At 52.5% G+C, this 18,183-nt stretch overlaps 1 protein-coding gene across 1 annotated transcript in view; it reads left to right on the top strand.

Annotated features, from left to right (window-relative positions):
- Positions 1-17,838, top strand: part of PHLDB3 (pleckstrin homology like domain family B member 3) — a 112,243-nt gene extending 94,405 nt beyond the window's left edge. The window contains exons 10-13 of the mRNA XM_075606431.1: positions 4,676-4,807; positions 6,246-6,459; positions 12,933-13,018; positions 15,004-17,838. Of these exons, the coding sequence (XP_075462546.1) occupies positions 4,676-4,807; positions 6,246-6,459; positions 12,933-13,018; positions 15,004-15,138 (567 nt within the window). The 3' untranslated portion in view covers positions 15,139-17,838. The remainder of the gene's footprint in view (positions 1-4,675; positions 4,808-6,245; positions 6,460-12,932; positions 13,019-15,003) is intronic.
- The last annotated feature ends 345 nt before the right edge of the window (positions 17,839-18,183 follow it).

Here is an 18,183-nt window from a genome sequence, read left to right as displayed (position 1 = left end):
GTGTGTGTGTGTGTGTGTACACGTGTGTGTGTACACGTGTGTGTGTGTGTGTACACACGTGTGTGTGTACACGTGTGTGTGTGTGTGTACACACGTGTGTGTGTACACACGTGTGTGTGTACACACGTGTGTGTGTACACACGTGTGTGTGTACACACGTGTGTGTGTACACACGTGTGTGTGTACACGTGTGTGTGTGTGTGTACACGTGTGTGTGTGTGTGTACACGTGTGTGTGTGTGTGTGTGTACACGTGTGTGTGTACACGTGTGTGTGTACACGTGTGTGTGTACACGTGTGTGTGTACACGTGTGTGTGTGTGTGTACACGTGTGTGTGTGTGTACACGTGTGTGTGTGTACACGTGTGTGTGTGTACACGTGTGTGTGTGTGTGTACACGTGTGTGTGTGTGTACATGTGTGTGTGTACACGTGTGTGTGTGTGTACACGTGTGTGTGTGTGTACACGTGTGTGTGTGTACACGTGTGTGTGTGTGTGTGTACACGTGTGTGTGTGTACACGTGTGTGTGTGTGTACACGTGTGTGTGTGTGTGTACACGTGTGTGTGTGTGTACACGTGTGTGTGTGTGTGTGTACATGTGTGTGTGTTCACGTGTGTGTGTGTGTGTACACGTGTGTGTGTGTGTGTACACACGTGTGTGTGTACACGTGTGTACACGTGTGTGTACACGTGTGTGTGTACACGTGTGTGTGTGTGTACACGTGTGTGTGTGTGTGTGTGTGTGTACACGTGTGTGTGTGTGTACACGTGTGTGTGTGTGTACACGTGTGTGTGTGTACACGTGTGTGTGTGTGTGTGTGTGTACACGTGTGTGTGTGTGTGTACACGTGTGTGTGTGTACACGTGTGTGTGTGTACACGTGTGTGTGTGTGTACACGTGTGTGTGTGTGTGTACACGTGTGTGTGTGTGTACACGTGTGTGTGTGTGTACACGTGTGTGTGTGTGTGTACACGTGTGTGTGTGTGTACACGTGTGTGTGTGTGTACACGTGTGTGTGTGTGTACACGTGTGTGTGTGTGTACACGTGTGTGTGTGTGTGTGTGTGTGTACACGTGTGTGTGTGTGTACACGTGTGTGTGTGTGTGTGTACACGTGTGTGTGTGTGTGTGTACACGTGTGTGTGTACACGTGTGTGTGTGTACACGTGTGCCTGCGTGTCTACGTGTGCCTGCGTGTCTACGTGTGCCTGCGTGTCTACGTGTGCCTGCGTGTCTACGTGTGCCTGCGTGTCTACGTGTGCCTGCGTGTCTACGTGTCTACGTGTGCCTGCGTGTCTACGTGTGCAGGGCCGGGGGGGGGGTGAAGGGCAGGGCCGGGGGGGGGTGAAGGGCAGGGCCGGGGGGGGGTGAAGGGCAGGGCCAGAGGGGGGGGGTGAAGGGCAGGGCCAGAGGGGGGGGGTGAAGGGCAGGGCCGGGGGGGGGGTGAAGGGCAGGGCCGGGGGGGGTGAAGGGCAGGGACGGGGGGGGGGGGTGAAGGGCAGGGCCGGGGGGGGGGGGTGAAGGGCAGGGCCGGGGGGGGTGAAGGGCAGGGCCGGGGGGGGGGGGGTGAAGGGCAGGGCCGGGGGGGGGGGGGTGAAGGGCAGGGCCGGGGGGGGGGGGGGTGAAGGGCTTTGCCGGGGGGGGGGTGAAGGGCAGGGCCGGGGGGGGGGGGGTGAAGGGCAGGGCCGGGGGGTGGGGGGCAGATCCGGGGGGGGGGGTGAAGGGCAGGGGGGGGTGAAGGACAGGGCCGGGGGGGGGAGGGTGAAGGGCAGGGGGGGGGGTGAAGGGCAGGACCGGGGGGGGGGGTGAAGGACAGGGCCGGGGGGGGAGGGTGAAGGGCAGGGCCGGGGGGGGGGGGCAGGGCCGGGGGGGGGGGTGAAGGGCAGGACCGGGGGGGGGTGAAGGGCAGGGCCGGGGGGGGGGATGGTGAAGGGCAGGGCCGGGGGGGGGTGAAGGGCAGGGCCGGGGGGGGGTGAAGGGCAGGGGGGGGGTGAAGGGCAGGGGGGGGGGGTGAAGGGCAGGGGGGGGGGGTGAAGGGCCAGGGCGGGTGAAGGGCCAGGGCGGGGGGGGTGAATGGCCAGGGCGGGGGGGGGGTGAAGGGCGGGGGGGGGGTGAAGGGCGGGGGGGGGGGTGAAGCGCCAGGCCGGGTGGGGTGAAGCGCCGGGTGGGGTGAGGGGCCGGGCCGGGGGTGAAAGATCTCTTCCCGTGCGGTTACTTACCTCGCACCGGGCCGCGCTCCTCCTCGGGTTCCTCGGCGGTTCCCCCCGGCGATGCGGAGCTGAGACGCTCAGGTGAGGGGGTGTGTGGGCCCCGGCCCGTGCAGCTCCCGACAGAGACAGCTAGGCCTGAGAGCCGGAGCAGCGCGCGCGGGGATGGGGAGCTGGGGGCGCGGCCTCTAGGCCTGAAGGTGAGAGCGGCGACAGCGTGCTCTGGGGGGGGGGGGAGCACCGGGAGAGCGGGTGAGCACCGGGAGAGAGGGTGCTCTGGGGGGGGGGGGGGGGGGGAGGGAGGGTGCTCTGGGGGGGGGGAGGGGGGGAGCACCGGGGGAGGGGGGGAGCACCGGGGGAGAGGGTGCTCCGGGAGAGCGGGTGATGTTGAGGTCCCGCGGAGTGGTGATAGGGGGTAGTTCCGTTGTTGCGGGCCAGCGGCCAGGAAAGGGGGGGGGGGGCGGACAGAAGGTGAGGAGGGGGGTGAGGGGCTCCGGAGCAGCATCGTGCGGTGGATGGTGGGGGGTGAGGGGGCTCCGGAGGAGCATCGTGCGGTGGATGTATGGGTGAGGGTGGTGGGGTAGTTTTGGGTGTGCTCCGGGGATGTTCGGGTGAGGGGGGGGGGGGTGTGATGGAGCATCGTGCGTTGTATGTTCAGCAGCGTGCGTTTGCTGTTGGTGTGAGGGGGGGGGGTGATGGAGCATCGTGCGTTGTATGTTTGGGTGAGGGGGGTTGGTGATGGGCTGCAGTAGCGGGAGAGCTGTGGCGTGCGTTTGTAGTGTGCATGAGGTTGGGGGGGGGGTGATGGTGGAGGGGGGTGCATGAGGTTGAGGGGGGTGGAGGGGGGTGCATGAGGTTGGGGGGTTGGTGGTGGAGGGGGGTGTTTGTAAGAGGCAGTGCGGTGAGTGTTAGGTGCTTAGAAGCATTCCCAAAGGTCACTGAGGGGTGGGACAATGTGGCAGTGGTGTTGGCCAAAGGCCAATGAGAGTCAGTGAGGGGTGGGACAGTGGGGTGAGGGGTGGGACAGTGGGGTGAGGGGTGGGACAGTGTGGCAGTGGTGTTGGCCAAAGGCCAATGAGAGTCAGTGAGGGGTGGGACAGTGGGGTGAGGGGTGGGACAGTGTGGCAGTGGTGTTGGCCGAAGGCCAATGAGAGTCAGTGAGGGGTGGGACAGTGTGGTGAGGGGTGGGACAGTGTTGAGGTGGAGTGACAGGCCAAAGGTGCAATGCGATTGGCCCTAGGGACACAGGGCATGCAGACAAACATACAGACATTTCAGAAATATATAGTAGATATACACACCACACATACATATATACACACCACACATTATATATATATATATATAATATAAGACAGGGTTGCAGACCTGTCTAAGACATGCAAATGAACATACAGTAATATTTACAGTTGCTATATATATATATATATATATATATACATACACATATATACATACATACACACACACACACCACACATATATACACACACACCACACATATATACACACACACCACACATATATACACACACACACACACACCCTGCAGCCCGTTTTTCTCACACACACACACACACTGCAGCCCGTTTTTCACACACACACACACACAACACACACACACACACACACACACACACACACACACACACACACACACACACACACACACACACACACACACACACACACACACCTACCTTGGTGCTGTCTGGTGGCTCTGCAGTTGCAATGCCGGGCAGGCTGCAGCCCCATTGGATGGGAGCGGTCACGTGACCGCTCCTCTGCTTCCCCTCAGAGGTTTTTTTTTTTTAAATGAGCTAGCAGCCCTTGTTTCCCGCTGCTGGCGGCCCTGATCGCGGCGCCCCTCTAGCCAAGCCGCGGCGCACCAGGGCGCCGCGGCGCACAGTTTGGGAAACACTGCTGTACCTGATTCGGCAGTCTGTGGTAGCAGACGTGAAGGTTTTGATAGCTGTGAAGCGTGGCCCCAGAGCAGGTTGAGGATTAGAGGATTAGGTGTTGCAAAAGCAAAGCGTGAGGGGTGGGACAGTGTGGAAGTATTAGGGCATTGGTGTTGGACGCAGGCCAATGAGAGGTGTGCGGGGGCGGGCATTGGACGCAGGCCAATGAGAGTCAGTGAGGGGTGGGACGCAGGCCAATGAGAGGTGTGCGGGGGCGGGCATTGGACGCAGGCCAATGAGAGTCAGTGAGGGGTGGGACGCAGGCCAATGAGAGGTGTGCGGGGGCGGGCATTGGACGCAGGCCAATGAGAGTCAGTGAGGGGTGGGACAGTGTGGCATTGGTGTTGGACGTAGGCCAATGAGAGGTGTGCGGGGGCGGGCATGGCCTGAGCAGGAGTGACAGGCCCAAGGTCCAATGCGATTGACCCTTGGGACGCAGACATACAGTGATTTCACAAATATATAGTAGATATATATATATCATATATTTTCTGTGTCTTCCCCCAGGAGGAAAAGAGAGCTGCTAAAGAAATGACCCGACGCTTAGAAACGGATCAGAACCAGCTGAAGGAAGAAGCATCTATCACTACACCAGCACTGGTGCAGCCAGTCCTGCCGCCTGAGACTGCCGTGGAGCCTGTGAGTGTATAATACCGAGGGCACCTTCCTATAACACAGAACTACACCCGTTTATATTCTAATACCCAGAGACCAACCCTGTAATACCCAGCATTAACACACACACACAAACACACACACACTGCACCCATGTATATTCTAATATCACACACACACACACTGCACCCATGTATATTCTAATGTCACACATACCCTATAATACCCAGCATTACCACACACACACACACACACACTGCACCCATTTATATTTTAATCACACATACCCTATAATATCCACCTTTACCACACACACACACACACACTGCACACATGTATATTCTAATATCACACATACTCTATAATACCAAGCATTAACACACACACACACACAAATACACACACACACTGCACCCATGTGTATTCTAATATCACACATACCCTATAATACCCAGCATTACCACACACACACACACTGCACCCATTTGTATTCTAATATCACACATACCCTATAGTACATATATATATATATATATATATATATATATATATATATATATATATTATATATATATATATAAACACACACACACACACACACAGTGGTTGACAAATCACCAAAAAATCTACTCGCCACACAAAAAAATCTACTCACCACCTAGTACCAAACGTGTGCTGCTTGGGCCAATATTTACTCGCCCAGGGGTTAAATCCACTCGCCCGGGGCGAGCAAATGTATAGGTTTGTCGAAATATATATATATATATATATATATATATATATATATATATATATATATATATACTCGCCCAGGGGTTAAATCCACTCGCCCGGGGCGAGCAAATGTATAGGTTTGTCGAACACTGTATATATATATATATACAGTGTTCGACAAACCTATACATTTGCTCGCCCCGGGCGAGTGGATTTAACCCCTGGGCGAGTAAATATTGGCCCAAGCAGCACACGTTTGGTACTAGGTGGTGAGTAGATTTTTTTGTGTGGCGAGTAGATTTTTTGGTGATTTGTCAACCACTGTGTGTGTGTGTTTATATATATATATATATATATATATATATATATATATATATATAAAAAAAAATATATATATATATATATATATATATATATATATATATATATATATATATATATATATATGTACTATAGGGTATGTGTGATATTAGAATACAAATGGGTGCAGTGTGTGTGTGTGTGGTAATGCTGGGTATTATAGGGTATGTGTGATATTAGAATACACATGGGTGCAGTGTGTGTGTGTGTGTGTGTGTATTTGTGTGTGTGTGTGTGTTAATGCTTGGTATTATAGAGTATGTGTGATATATATATATCACAGAGACACACACAGAGACACACACACAGAGACACACACACACACTGCACTGAGAAGTATCTCTCAGATTGGGCTTCTGTTAACTAGGATTTCTGACCCTGTACCCAGGTAAAAGTCCCCTCTCTGCCCCCATCCCCTGCGCCCTTTGACCTCCGTGCGTACCTGGAGGCGTCGGGTCACAGTGTGGATACCTGCTCACAGGTGAGGGTCAGTGCGATGTGCTGCAGGGGATACCTGGTGAAGATGGGCGGCCGGATAAAGACCTGGAAAAAACGCTGGTTCGTGTTTGACAGACAGAAGAGACGCCTGGCATATTACTCAGGTACCTACCATATTACTCAGGTATCTGGTATATTACTCAGGTACCTGGCATATTACTCAGGTACCTGCCATATTACTCAGGTACCTGCCATATTACTCAGGTACCTGGCATATTACTCAGGTACCTGCCATATTACTCAGGTACCTGGCATATTACTCAGGTACCTGGCATATTACTCAGGTACCTGGCATATAACTCAGGTACCTGGCATATTACTCGGGTATTTGGCATATTACTCAGGTACCTACCATATTACTCAGGTACCTGGCATATTACTCAGGTACCTGGCATATTACTCAGGTACCTGGCATATTACTCAGGTACCTGGCATATTACCCAGGTACCTGCCATATTACCCAGGTACCTGGCATATTACTCACGTACCTGGCATATTACTCAGGTACCTGGCATATTACTCAGGTACCTGACATATTACTCCGGTATCTGGTATATTACTCAGGTACCTGGCATATTACTCAGGTACCTGCCATATTACTCAGGTACCTGGCATATTACTCAGGTACCTGGCATATTACTCAGGTACCTGCCATATTACTCAGGTACCTGGCATATTACTCAGGTACCTGGCATATTACTCAGGTACCTGGCATATAACTCAGGTACCTGGCATATTACTCAGGTATTTGGCATATTACTCAGGTACCTGGCATATTACTCAGGTACCTGGCATATTACTCAGGTACCTGGCATATAACTCAGGTACCTGGCATATTACTCAGGTATTTGGCATATTACTCAGGTACCTACCATATTACTCAGGTACCTGGCATATTACTCAGGTACCTGGCATATTACTCAGGTACCTGGCATATTACTCAGGTACCTGGCATATTACTCAGGTACCTGGCATATTACTCAGGTACCTGGCATATTACCCAGGTACCTGCCATATTACCCAGGTACCTGGCATATTACTCACGTACCTGGCATATTACTCAGGTACCTGGCATATTACTCAGGTACCTGACATATTACTCAGGTACCTGACATATTACTCAGGTACCTGGCATATTACTCAGGTACCTGGCATATTACTCAGGTACCTGGCATATTACTCAGGTACCTGGCATATTACTCAGGTATCTGGTATATTACTCAGGTACCTGGCATATTACTCAGGTACCTGGCATATTACTCAGGTACCTGGCATATTACCCAGGTACCTTGGCATATTACTCAGGTACCTGCCATATTACTCAGGTACCTGCCATATTACTCAGGTACCTGCCATATTACTCAGGTACCTGGCATATTACTCAGGTACCTGGCATATTACTCAGGTACCTGGCATATTACTCAGGTACCTGGCATATTACTCAGGTTCCTGGCATATTACTCAGGTACCTGGCATATTACTCAGGTACCTGGCATATTACTCAGGTACCTGGCATATTACTCAGCTACCTGGCATATTACTCAAGGACCTGGCATATTACTCAGGGACCTGGCATATTACTCAGGTACCTGGCATATTACTCAGGTACCTGGCATATTACTCAGGTACCTGGCATATTACTCTGGTACCTGCCATATTACTCTGGTACCTGGCATATTACTTAGGTACCTGGCATATTACTCAGGTACCTGCCAAAATTACTCAGGTACCTGCCATATTACTCAGGTACCTGGCATATTACTCAGGTACCTGGCATATTACTCAGGTACCTGACAAAATTACTCAGGTACCTGCCATATTACTCTGGTACCTGGCATATTACTCAGGTATCTGGTATATTACTCAGGTACCTGGCATATTACTCAGGTATCTGGTATATTACCCAGGTACCTGGCATATTACTCAGGTACCTGGCATATTACTCAGGTATCTGGCATATTACTCAGGTACCTGCCATATTACTCAGGTACCTGGCATATTACTCAGGTTCCTGGCATATTACTCAGGTACCTGGCATATTACTCAGGTACCTGGCATATTACTCAGGTACTACTCAGGTACCTGGCATATTACTCAGATACCTGGCATATTACTCAGCTACCTGGCATATTACTCAGGGACCTGGCATATTACTCAGGGACCTGGCATATTACTCAGGGACCTGGCATATTACTCAGGTACCTGGCATATTACTCAGGTACCTGGCATATTACTCTGGTACCTGCCATATTACTCTGGTACCTGGCATATTACTCAGGTACCTGGCATATTACTTAGGTACCTGGCATATTACTCAGGTACCTGCCAAAATTACTCAGGTACCTGCCATATTACTCAGGTACCTGGCATATTACTCAGGTACCTGGCATATTACTCAGGTACCTGCCAAAATTACTCAGGTACCTGCCATATTACTCTGGTACCTGGCATATTACTCAGGTATCTGGTATATTACTCAGGTACCTGGCATATTACTCAGGTATCTGGTATATTACCCAGGTACCTGGCATATTACTCAGGTACCTGGCATATTACTCAGGTATCTGGCATATTACTCCGGTACCTGCCATATTACTCAGGTACCTGGCATATTACTCAGGTTCCTGGCATATTACTCAGGTTCCTGGCATATTACTCAGGTACCTGGCATATTACTCAGGTACCTGGCATATTACTCAGGTACCTGGCATATTACTCAGGTACCTGGCATATTACTCAGGGACCTGGCATATTACTCAGGGACCTGGCATATTACTCGGGTACCTGGCATATTACTCGGGTACCTGGCATATTACTCGGGTATCTGTTATATTACTCTGGTACCTGGCATATTACTCTGGTACCTGGCATATTACTCCGGTACCTGCCATATTACTCAGGTACCTGCCATATTACTCAGGTACCTGCCATATTACTCAGGTACCTGCCATATTACTCAGGTATCTGGTATATTACTCAGGTACCTGGCATATTACTCAGGTATCTGGTATATTACCCAGGTACCTGGCATATTACTCAGGTACCTGGCATATTACTCAGGTACCTGGCATATTACTCAGGTACCTGGCATATTACTCAGGTACCTGGCATATTACTCAGGTACCTGGCATATTACTCAGGTATTTGGCATATTACTCAGGTATCTGGTATATTACTCAGGTATCTGGCATATTACTCAGGTTCCTGGCATATTACTCAGGTACCTGGCATATAACTCAGGTACCTGGCATATTACTCAGGTATTTGGCATATTACTCAGGTACCTACCATATTACTCAGGTACCTGGCATATTACTCAGGTACCTGGCATATTACTCAGGTACCTGGCATATTACTCAGGTACCTGGCATATTACTCAGGTACCTGGCATATTACTCAGGTACCTGGCATATTACCCAGGTACCTGCCATATTACCCAGGTACCTGGCATATTACTCACGTACCTGGCATATTACTCAGGTACCTGGCATATTACTCAGGTACCTGACATATTACTCAGGTACCTGACATATTACTCAGGTACCTGGCATATTACTCAGGTACCTGGCATATTACTCAGGTACCTGGCATATTACTCAGGTACCTGGCATATTACTCAGGTATCTGGTATATTACTCAGGTACCTGGCATATTACTCAGGTACCTGGCATATTACCCAGGTACCTGGCATATTACTCAGGTACCTGCCATATTACTCAGGTACCTGCCATATTACTCAGGTACCTGGCATATTACTCAGGTACCTGGCATATTACTCAGGTACCTGGCATATTACTCAGGTACCTGGCATATTACTCAGGTTCCTGGCATATTACTCAGGTACCTGGCATATTACTCAGGTACCTGGCATATTACTCAGGTACCTGGCATATTACTCAGCTACCTGGCATATTACTCAAGGACCTGGCATATTACTCAGGGACCTGGCATATTACTCAGGTACCTGGCATATTACTCAGGTACCTGGCATATTACTCAGGTACCTGGCATATTACTCTGGTACCTGCCATATTACTCTGGTACCTGGCATATTACTTAGGTACCTGGCATATTACTCAGGTACCTGCCAAAATTACTCAGGTACCTGCCATATTACTCAGGTACCTGGCATATTACTCAGGTACCTGGCATATTACTCAGGTACCTGACAAAATTACTCAGGTACCTGCCATATTACTCTGGTACCTGGCATATTACTCAGGTATCTGGTATATTACTCAGGTACCTGGCATATTACTCAGGTATCTGGTATATTACCCAGGTACCTGGCATATTACTCAGGTACCTGGCATATTACTCAGGTATCTGGCATATTACTCAGGTACCTGGCATATTACTCAGGTACCTGGCATATTACTCAGGTTCCTGGCATATTACTCAGGTACCTGGCATATTACTCAGGTACCTGGCATATTACTCAGGTACTACTCAGGTACCTGGCATATTACTCAGGTACCTGGCATATTACTCAGCTACCTGGCATATTACTCAGGGACCTGGCATATTACTCAGGGACCTGGCATATTACTCAGGGACCTGGCATATTACTCAGGTACCTGGCATATTACTCAGGTACCTGGCATATTACTCTGGTACCTGCCATATTACTCTGGTACCTGGCATATTACTCAGGTACCTGGCATATTACTTAGGTACCTGGCATATTACTCAGGTACCTGCCAAAATTACTCAGGTACCTGCCATATTACTCAGGTACCTGGCATATTACTCAGGTACCTGGCATATTACTCAGGTACCTGCCAAAATTACTCAGGTACCTGCCATATTACTCTGGTACCTGGCATATTACTCAGGTATCTGGTATATTACTCAGGTACCTGGCATATTACTCAGGTATCTGGTATATTACCCAGGTACCTGGCATATTACTCAGGTACCTGGCATATTACTCAGGTATCTGGCATATTACTCCGGTACCTGCCATATTACTCAGGTACCTGGCATATTACTCAGGTTCCTGGCATATTACTCAGGTTCCTGGCATATTACTCAGGTACCTGGCATATTACTCAGGTACCTGGCATATTACTCAGGTACCTGGCATATTACTCAGGTACCTGGCATATTACTCAGGGACCTGGCATATTACTCAGGGACCTGGCATATTACTCGGGTACCTGGCATATTACTCGGGTACCTGGCATATTACTCGGGTATCTGTTATATTACTCTGGTACCTGGCATATTACTCTGGTACCTGGCATATTACTCCGGTACCTGCCATATTACTCAGGTACCTGCCATATTACTCAGGTACCTGCCATATTACTCAGGTACCTGCCATATTACTCAGGTATCTGGTATATTACTCAGGTACCTGGCATATTACTCAGGTATCTGGTATATTACCCAGGTACCTGGCATATTACTCAGGTACCTGGCATATTACTCAGGTACCTGGCATATTACTCAGGTACCTGGCATATTACTCAGGTACCTGGCATATTACTCAGGTACCTGGCATATTACTCAGGTACCTGGCATATTACTCAGGTATTTGGCATATTACTCAGGTATCTGGTATATTACTCAGGTATCTGGCATATTACTCAGGTTCCTGGCATATTACTCAGGTACCTGGCATATTACTCGGGTACCTGGCATATTTCTCGGGTATCTGTCTGTATTCATTTGTACCTCTCTGTATATGTTTTATCCCTACATTTACTTATCTATCTGTCTTGTTTTCCATATCCCACAGCCACTATTCATTCTCGCTCTCTCTCTCTCCCATTCTCTTTCTCCCTCTCCCTCTCTCTCTCCCATTCTCTCTCTCCCATTCTCTCTCCCTCGCTCTCTCTCTCTCTCTCTCTCTCTCTCTCTCTCTCTCTCTCTCTGTCTCTCTCTGTCTCTCTCTCTCTTTATCTGTCCTTTTTGTCTCTCTTTATCTCTCTCTCTCTCTCTCTCTCTCCTTTTTGTTTCTCTTTATCTCTCTCTCTCTCTCTCTCTCTCCTTTTTGTTTCTCTTTATCTCTCTCTCTCTCTCTCTCTCCTTTTTGTCTCTCTTTATCTCTCTCTCTGTCTCTCTGTCTGTGTCTGTGTCTCTCTCTCTCTCTCTCTCTCACTACACTTTTAATCAGCTTATCTTTCCTTCTCTTTCTCTAGTCTAACACACACTCTCTGTCACTTTCTCTGCCTCAGTTAGTCTTGTTCTGTAATCTCTCCCTGTCTCTCTTTCCCTGTCTCTCTCTCTCTCCCTATCTCTCATTTTACTCTCTTCTCTCCCTGTCTCTCACACACTCTCCCCCCTCTCCTTTCTCTGTTTCCCTGTCACTGACTTTCTCTCTCACTCACTCACTGTCTTACTCTCTTACTCACTCCCTTACTCACTGACTCACACTCTCTCGCTCTCTCACTATCACTCACTCACTCATCCGCACTATCACTCACTCTCTCTCACTCTATCTTTCACTCTATCTTTCACTCTCGCACTCTCTCTCACTCTCTTACTCACTCACTCACTCACTCACACTCTCACTATCTCTCCCTCTCTCCCTCTCTCACTCCCTCTCTCCCTCTCTCCCTCTCCCCTGCAGATAAGGAGGAGCAGAAGCTAAAGGGTGTGATCTATTTCCAGGCCATTGAGGAAGTATATTATGATCACCTGCGGAGCGCTTTCAAGGTAACCGTGGCTGAGCCGGTGCCTGGGAAAGAAAGAGTTAAAGCGCAGTGAGGTGCAGCGCGGCGCAGTGAGGTGCAGCGTGGCGCAGTGAGGTGCAGCGTGGTGCAGTGAGGTGCAGCGCGGCGCAGTGAGGTGCAGCGCGGCGCAGTGAGGTGCAGCGCGGCGCAGTGAGGTGCAGCGTGGCGCAGTGAGGTGCAGCGCGGCGCAGCGAGGCGCAGCGAGGCGCAGCGCGGCGCAGTGAGGTGCAGCGTGGCGCAGTGAGGTGCAGCGCGGCGCAGCGAGGTGCAGCGCAAGCGCAGTGAGGTGCAGCGCAGGCGCAGTGAGGTGCAGCGCAGGCGCAGCGCAGGCGCAGTGAGGTGCAGTGAGGCACAGCGCGGCGCAGTGAGGTGCAGCGCGGCGCAGTGAAAGTGCAGCGCGGCGCAGTGAAAGTGCAGCGCGGCGCAGTGAAAGTGCAGCGCAGGCGCAGTGAGGCGCAGCTCGGTGCAGTGAGGCGCAGCAAGGCGTGGCGCAGTGAAAGTGCAGCGCGGCACCGTGAAAGTGCCGGCGCAGCGAAATTGCAGCGCGGCGCAGCGAGGTGCAGCGCGGCGCAGTGAGGTGCAGCGCGGCGCAGTGAGGCGCAGTGTGGCGCAGTGAGGTGCAGCGCGGCGCAGTGAGGCGCAGCGAGGCGCAGCGAGGCGCAGTGAGGTGCAGCGCGGCACAGTGAGGCGCAGCGCGGCGCAGTGAGGTGCAGAGTGGCGCAGTGAGGTGCAGTGTGGCGCAGTGAGGTGCAGAGCGGCGCAGTGAGGTGCAGCGCAGGCGCAGTGAGGTGCAGTGAGGCACAGCGCGGCGCAGTGAAAGTGCAGCGCAGGCGCAGCGAGGCGTGGCGCAGTGAAAGTGCCGCGCGGCGCAGTGAGGTGCAGCACGGCGCAGTGAGGTGCAGCGCGGCGCAGTGAAATTGCAGCGCGGCGCAGTGAAAGTGCAGCGCAGGCGCAGTGAGGCGCAGCGAGGCGTGGCGCAGCGAAATTGCAGCGCGGCGCAGTGAAAGTGCCGCGCGGCGCAGCGCGGCGCAGCGAGGCGCGGCGCAGTGAAAGTGCAGCGCGGCGCCGTGAAAGTGCCGCGCGGCGCAGTGAGGTGCAGCGCGGCGCAGTGAGGCGCAGCGCGGCGCAGTGAGGTGCAGAGTGGCGCAGTGAGGCGCAGAGTGGCGCAGTGAGGTGCAGCGCAGGCGCAGTGAGGTGCAGAGCGGCGCAGTGAGGTGCAGCGCGGCGCAGTGAGGTGCAGCGCGGCGCAGTGAGGTGCAGCGCAAGCGCAGTGAGGTGCAGCGCAGGCGCAGTGAGGTGCAGCGCAGGCGCAGCGCAGGCGCAGTGAGGTGCAGTGAGGCACAGCGCGGCGCAGTGAAAGTGCAGCGCAGGCGCAGTGAGGCGCAGCAAGGCGCAGCGAGGCGTGGCGCAGTGAAAGTGCCGCGCGGCGCAGTGAGGTGCAGCGCGGCGCAGTGAGGTGCAGCGCAAGCGCAGTGAGGTGCAGCGCAGGCGCAGTGAGGTGCAGCGCAGGCGCAGTGAGGTGCAGTGAGGCACAGCGCGGCGCAGTGAAAGTGCAGCGCAGGCGCAGTGAGGCGCAGCAAGGCGCAGCGAGGCGTGGCGCAGTGAAAGTGCCGCGCGGCGCAGTGAGGTGCAGCACGGCGCAGTGAGGTGCAGCGCGGCGCAGTGAAATTGCAGCGCGGCGCAGTGAAAGTGCAGCGCAGGCGCAGTGAGGCGCAGCTCGGTGCAGTGAGGCGCAGCAAGGCGTGGCGCAGTGAAAGTGCAGCGCGGCGCAGTGAAAGTGCAGCGCAGGCGCAGTGAGGCGCAGCTCGGTGCAGTGAGGCGCGGCGCAGTGAAAGTGCAGCGCGGCGCCGTGAAAGTGCCGCGCGGCGCAGTGAGGTGCAGCGCGGCGCAGTGAAAGTGCAAGGGCGCAGCAAGAGCGCGGGGCAGCGCGGCGCAGTGAGAATGACCATGCGTGCTTTGCATTCCCAGAGCCCCCACCACAAGCTGACCTTCTGCTTAAAGACATTTGAGCGTCTCTTCTGCATGGTGGCGCCAACCCCCGAGGCCATGAGGATCTGGATGGACGTCATGGTCACTGCCGCGGAGGAAAACGCCCGCTACTAACGCCAAGACGCCGTGTGATCTGCGCCAAGGCGGCGAGAACGGAGTCAGGGGGAGCAAGACGGGGACCCAATGTACAGCAGGGGTGGCCAACTGCAGTGCTCAGGGGCCACCAACATGCCAGGTTTCAGGATATCCCTGCTTCAGCACAGGTGACTCAGTCAAAGACTGAACCACTGGAGCTACCTGTGCTGAAGCAGGGATATCCTGAAAACCTGACCTGTTAGGGGCCCTTGAGGACTGGAGTTGGCCGCCTCTGATGGAGAGAGAGACGTGAGAGAGAGAGGGGAGAACGAGACCTCTATAAGTCCGTGGGACAGGACATGTGGGAGATACTCCCCCAGACTTATATCGCTAACATTATGGCGTTATTTTAGTGAGCAGCGGGTTCTCTCTCCTGATCTGAGACGGTGAGCACTTCAGGAGTTACTTACCCTCCACGAAGGACCCGTTTAACCCACGATAGCTCAAGAACCGGCGATTATATGAGTGGGGATGGCGGCGTCCTTATGTTTTATTATAGACGGCCGCTGGTATACGCAGCGCTGAACAAGGGAGAACTATACCGGCTCGGTATATCCAACACCAGCAAACACAGAGTCCGGCTGCGAGCGCGTTCCTTTATTCCGTCCGGCTGCGAGCGCGTTCCTTTATTCCGTCCGGCTGCGAGCGCGTTCCTTTATTCCGTCCGGCTGCGAGCGCGTTCCTTTATTCCGTCCGGCTGTGAGCGCGTTCCTTTATTCCGTCCGGCTGCGAGCGCGTTCCTTTATTCCGTCCGGCTGCGAGCGCGTTCCTTTATTCCGTCCGGCTGCGAGCGCGTTCCTTTATTCCGTCCGGCTGCGAGCGCGTTCCTTTATTCCGTCCGGCTGCGAGCGCGTTCCTTTATTCCGTCCGGCGGATACCGGCAGCGCTTTATAACCAGGAATCACATTCATTCTAAAGAAACACGCAGAGCAGTGCAGGGGTTAATGGTTGAAGTGTGAATGACAGAGATACCAAGTTATCTACCCGCTGGCCAATCATAAAGCCCCAAGCAGTACAACAACCAATCAGTGCCTTTTTCCACCACCCAATGGAAACGGGTCTGGTGGGCTTTCTGAGCCAATCACAGAGCATTACCTGGATCGCCCAACCAATGGAGACAGGAGCTGGCAATGTTGTCAGAATGGGAGTGGCTGTCCTACCGACCAACCAAGCGTCTGATGTCACTGAGCTCTGCAGCTCCCCCTGCAGGATTGTGAGCGGACTGCAGGATATGTCCAAATACTGCGTCTGTACTAAGCGTTACAGGCCGGTCTGACGGGGTCACAGGCATAACACCCCCACATTTGTTCTCAGAGGGGTCCTGCCCTGGTCGTTTCTCACAGGCCCCTTCCCCCTCCAGGTTCTGGAAAATGGCCGCCGGCATCTCCCCTGCAGGCGAGTCTGTAATCGGAGGCATTGCAGAGACGCTTTTCTGGGGGGGGGGGGGGCGGAGGTTTTACCTGTCATTGACGATTGGCAGCCATTTTAACATCCCGTAAAGCCTGGAGTTTTTCAATCGGAAGTGTCAGTGTCTAAACGCTGATTGGGGTCTCGCGCCTCCCAACAAAATATGATGGGATCTACATTGTGTCACGGCTAAAGTGATCCAGACAGTGCGTGGGGCAGGTTTTGTGATCCACCTCTGTGTCCCGGGAGATTTCTGATTTGAAGAATCACATAGACCAGATCTGAACAACTCCAGTCTTCAAGGGCCACCAACAGGGCAGGTTTTCACGATATCCCTGCTTCAGCACAGGCGCTGTAGTCGGAGACAGAGCCACTAATTGAGCCACCTGTGCTGAACCAGTGATATCCTGAATACCTGCCCCGTCGGTGGCCCTTGAGGGCTGGAGTTGGTCAGTTGGTCACCCCTGACAGAGAACACGTCTGCTGGTGACAGTACTGCGCTGGGAACCCCCCTCACCCCCCCCCCCCCCCCACGTACATTGGCGTGTAATAAAGAGGTTATCTGGCGTGGGAAGAGGCATTAGATGCGCATATCACCGTGGGATGTGCCACGTCCCGCCTTACTTCCACTCTGTGTGTAGCGATGAAACCAGAGCTGGTTTGCCCCGGAAACGGCCCCACTGGTGTGAGACTCCGTGTATCTTTTATTTGGTACAGATGGGGGAGGAAAGGATACTTACAGGGTTCTGTATCGGGGGGAAAGTGCAGCTCTGGGCTAAGAAAACCCTGATCCAGTGGATCCCAGAAACTCCCCTTGAAACAAACAGGATCTTTTTCTTTGACACAGCTGCTAAAAACATTTTGCCCCAGAACTGCACTACGTTTGCCTTCATACATAGGGGATTATTTACCAAAGTCTCTCGGTGGCAGAAGAACAGCACCAGATTTATAAACAGAAACCCCCCCAATTGCCTTCAGTGGGATTCCTTTTATTTGATAAATCTGGTGTTGTTTTTGTGGTGCTGTTTCTTAGTATAAATCTCCAGGTTGGTGTAAAAAGACGTGTATGTAATGCACAGCTGGCAGTATAAGGATTACGGAGCTTCAGGCCGAGGAGCACGTTCCTGGGGGGTTAGTAATGGGCGTCCGTGTGTGAAATGTGTCGCTGGCCATTCCAGCATTACAGAGGTTAACCTCTCCCTGCTGCGTTCCCATGTGCAGGTGTGTGTATAAGTGTATATAATGTTTGTATATTTTGGGGTGTTCGTGTGGGTGGGGGTTGGTGGAGTTAAGGGGGGAGGTAGGGAGGGGGTTTCTGTTACATATGAAAAATTATATTTATTATATATAAATAAACATAGCATTTTATGTGATGTCACGTCTTTATATTCACATGGTACTGACATTGAACCTGTGCTGTTACCCCTCACTGCAGTAATACAGCCCTGTGTTACCCCTCACTGCAGTAATACAGCCCTGTGTTACCCCTCACTGCACTAATACAGCCCTGTTACCCCTCACTGCAGTAATACAGCCCTGTGTTACCCCTCACTGCAGTAATACAGCCCTGTGTTACCCCTCACTGCAGTAATACAGCCCCGTGTTACCCCTCACTGC

The sequence above is a fragment of the Ascaphus truei genome, chromosome 6 (assembly GCF_040206685.1).
Source record: "Ascaphus truei isolate aAscTru1 chromosome 6, aAscTru1.hap1, whole genome shotgun sequence".
NCBI classification, from domain to species: Eukaryota; Metazoa; Chordata; class Amphibia; order Anura; family Ascaphidae; genus Ascaphus; species Ascaphus truei.
The sequence above is the reverse complement of the archived record's forward strand: the minus strand, read 5'-3'. Positions and strand labels throughout refer to the sequence as shown.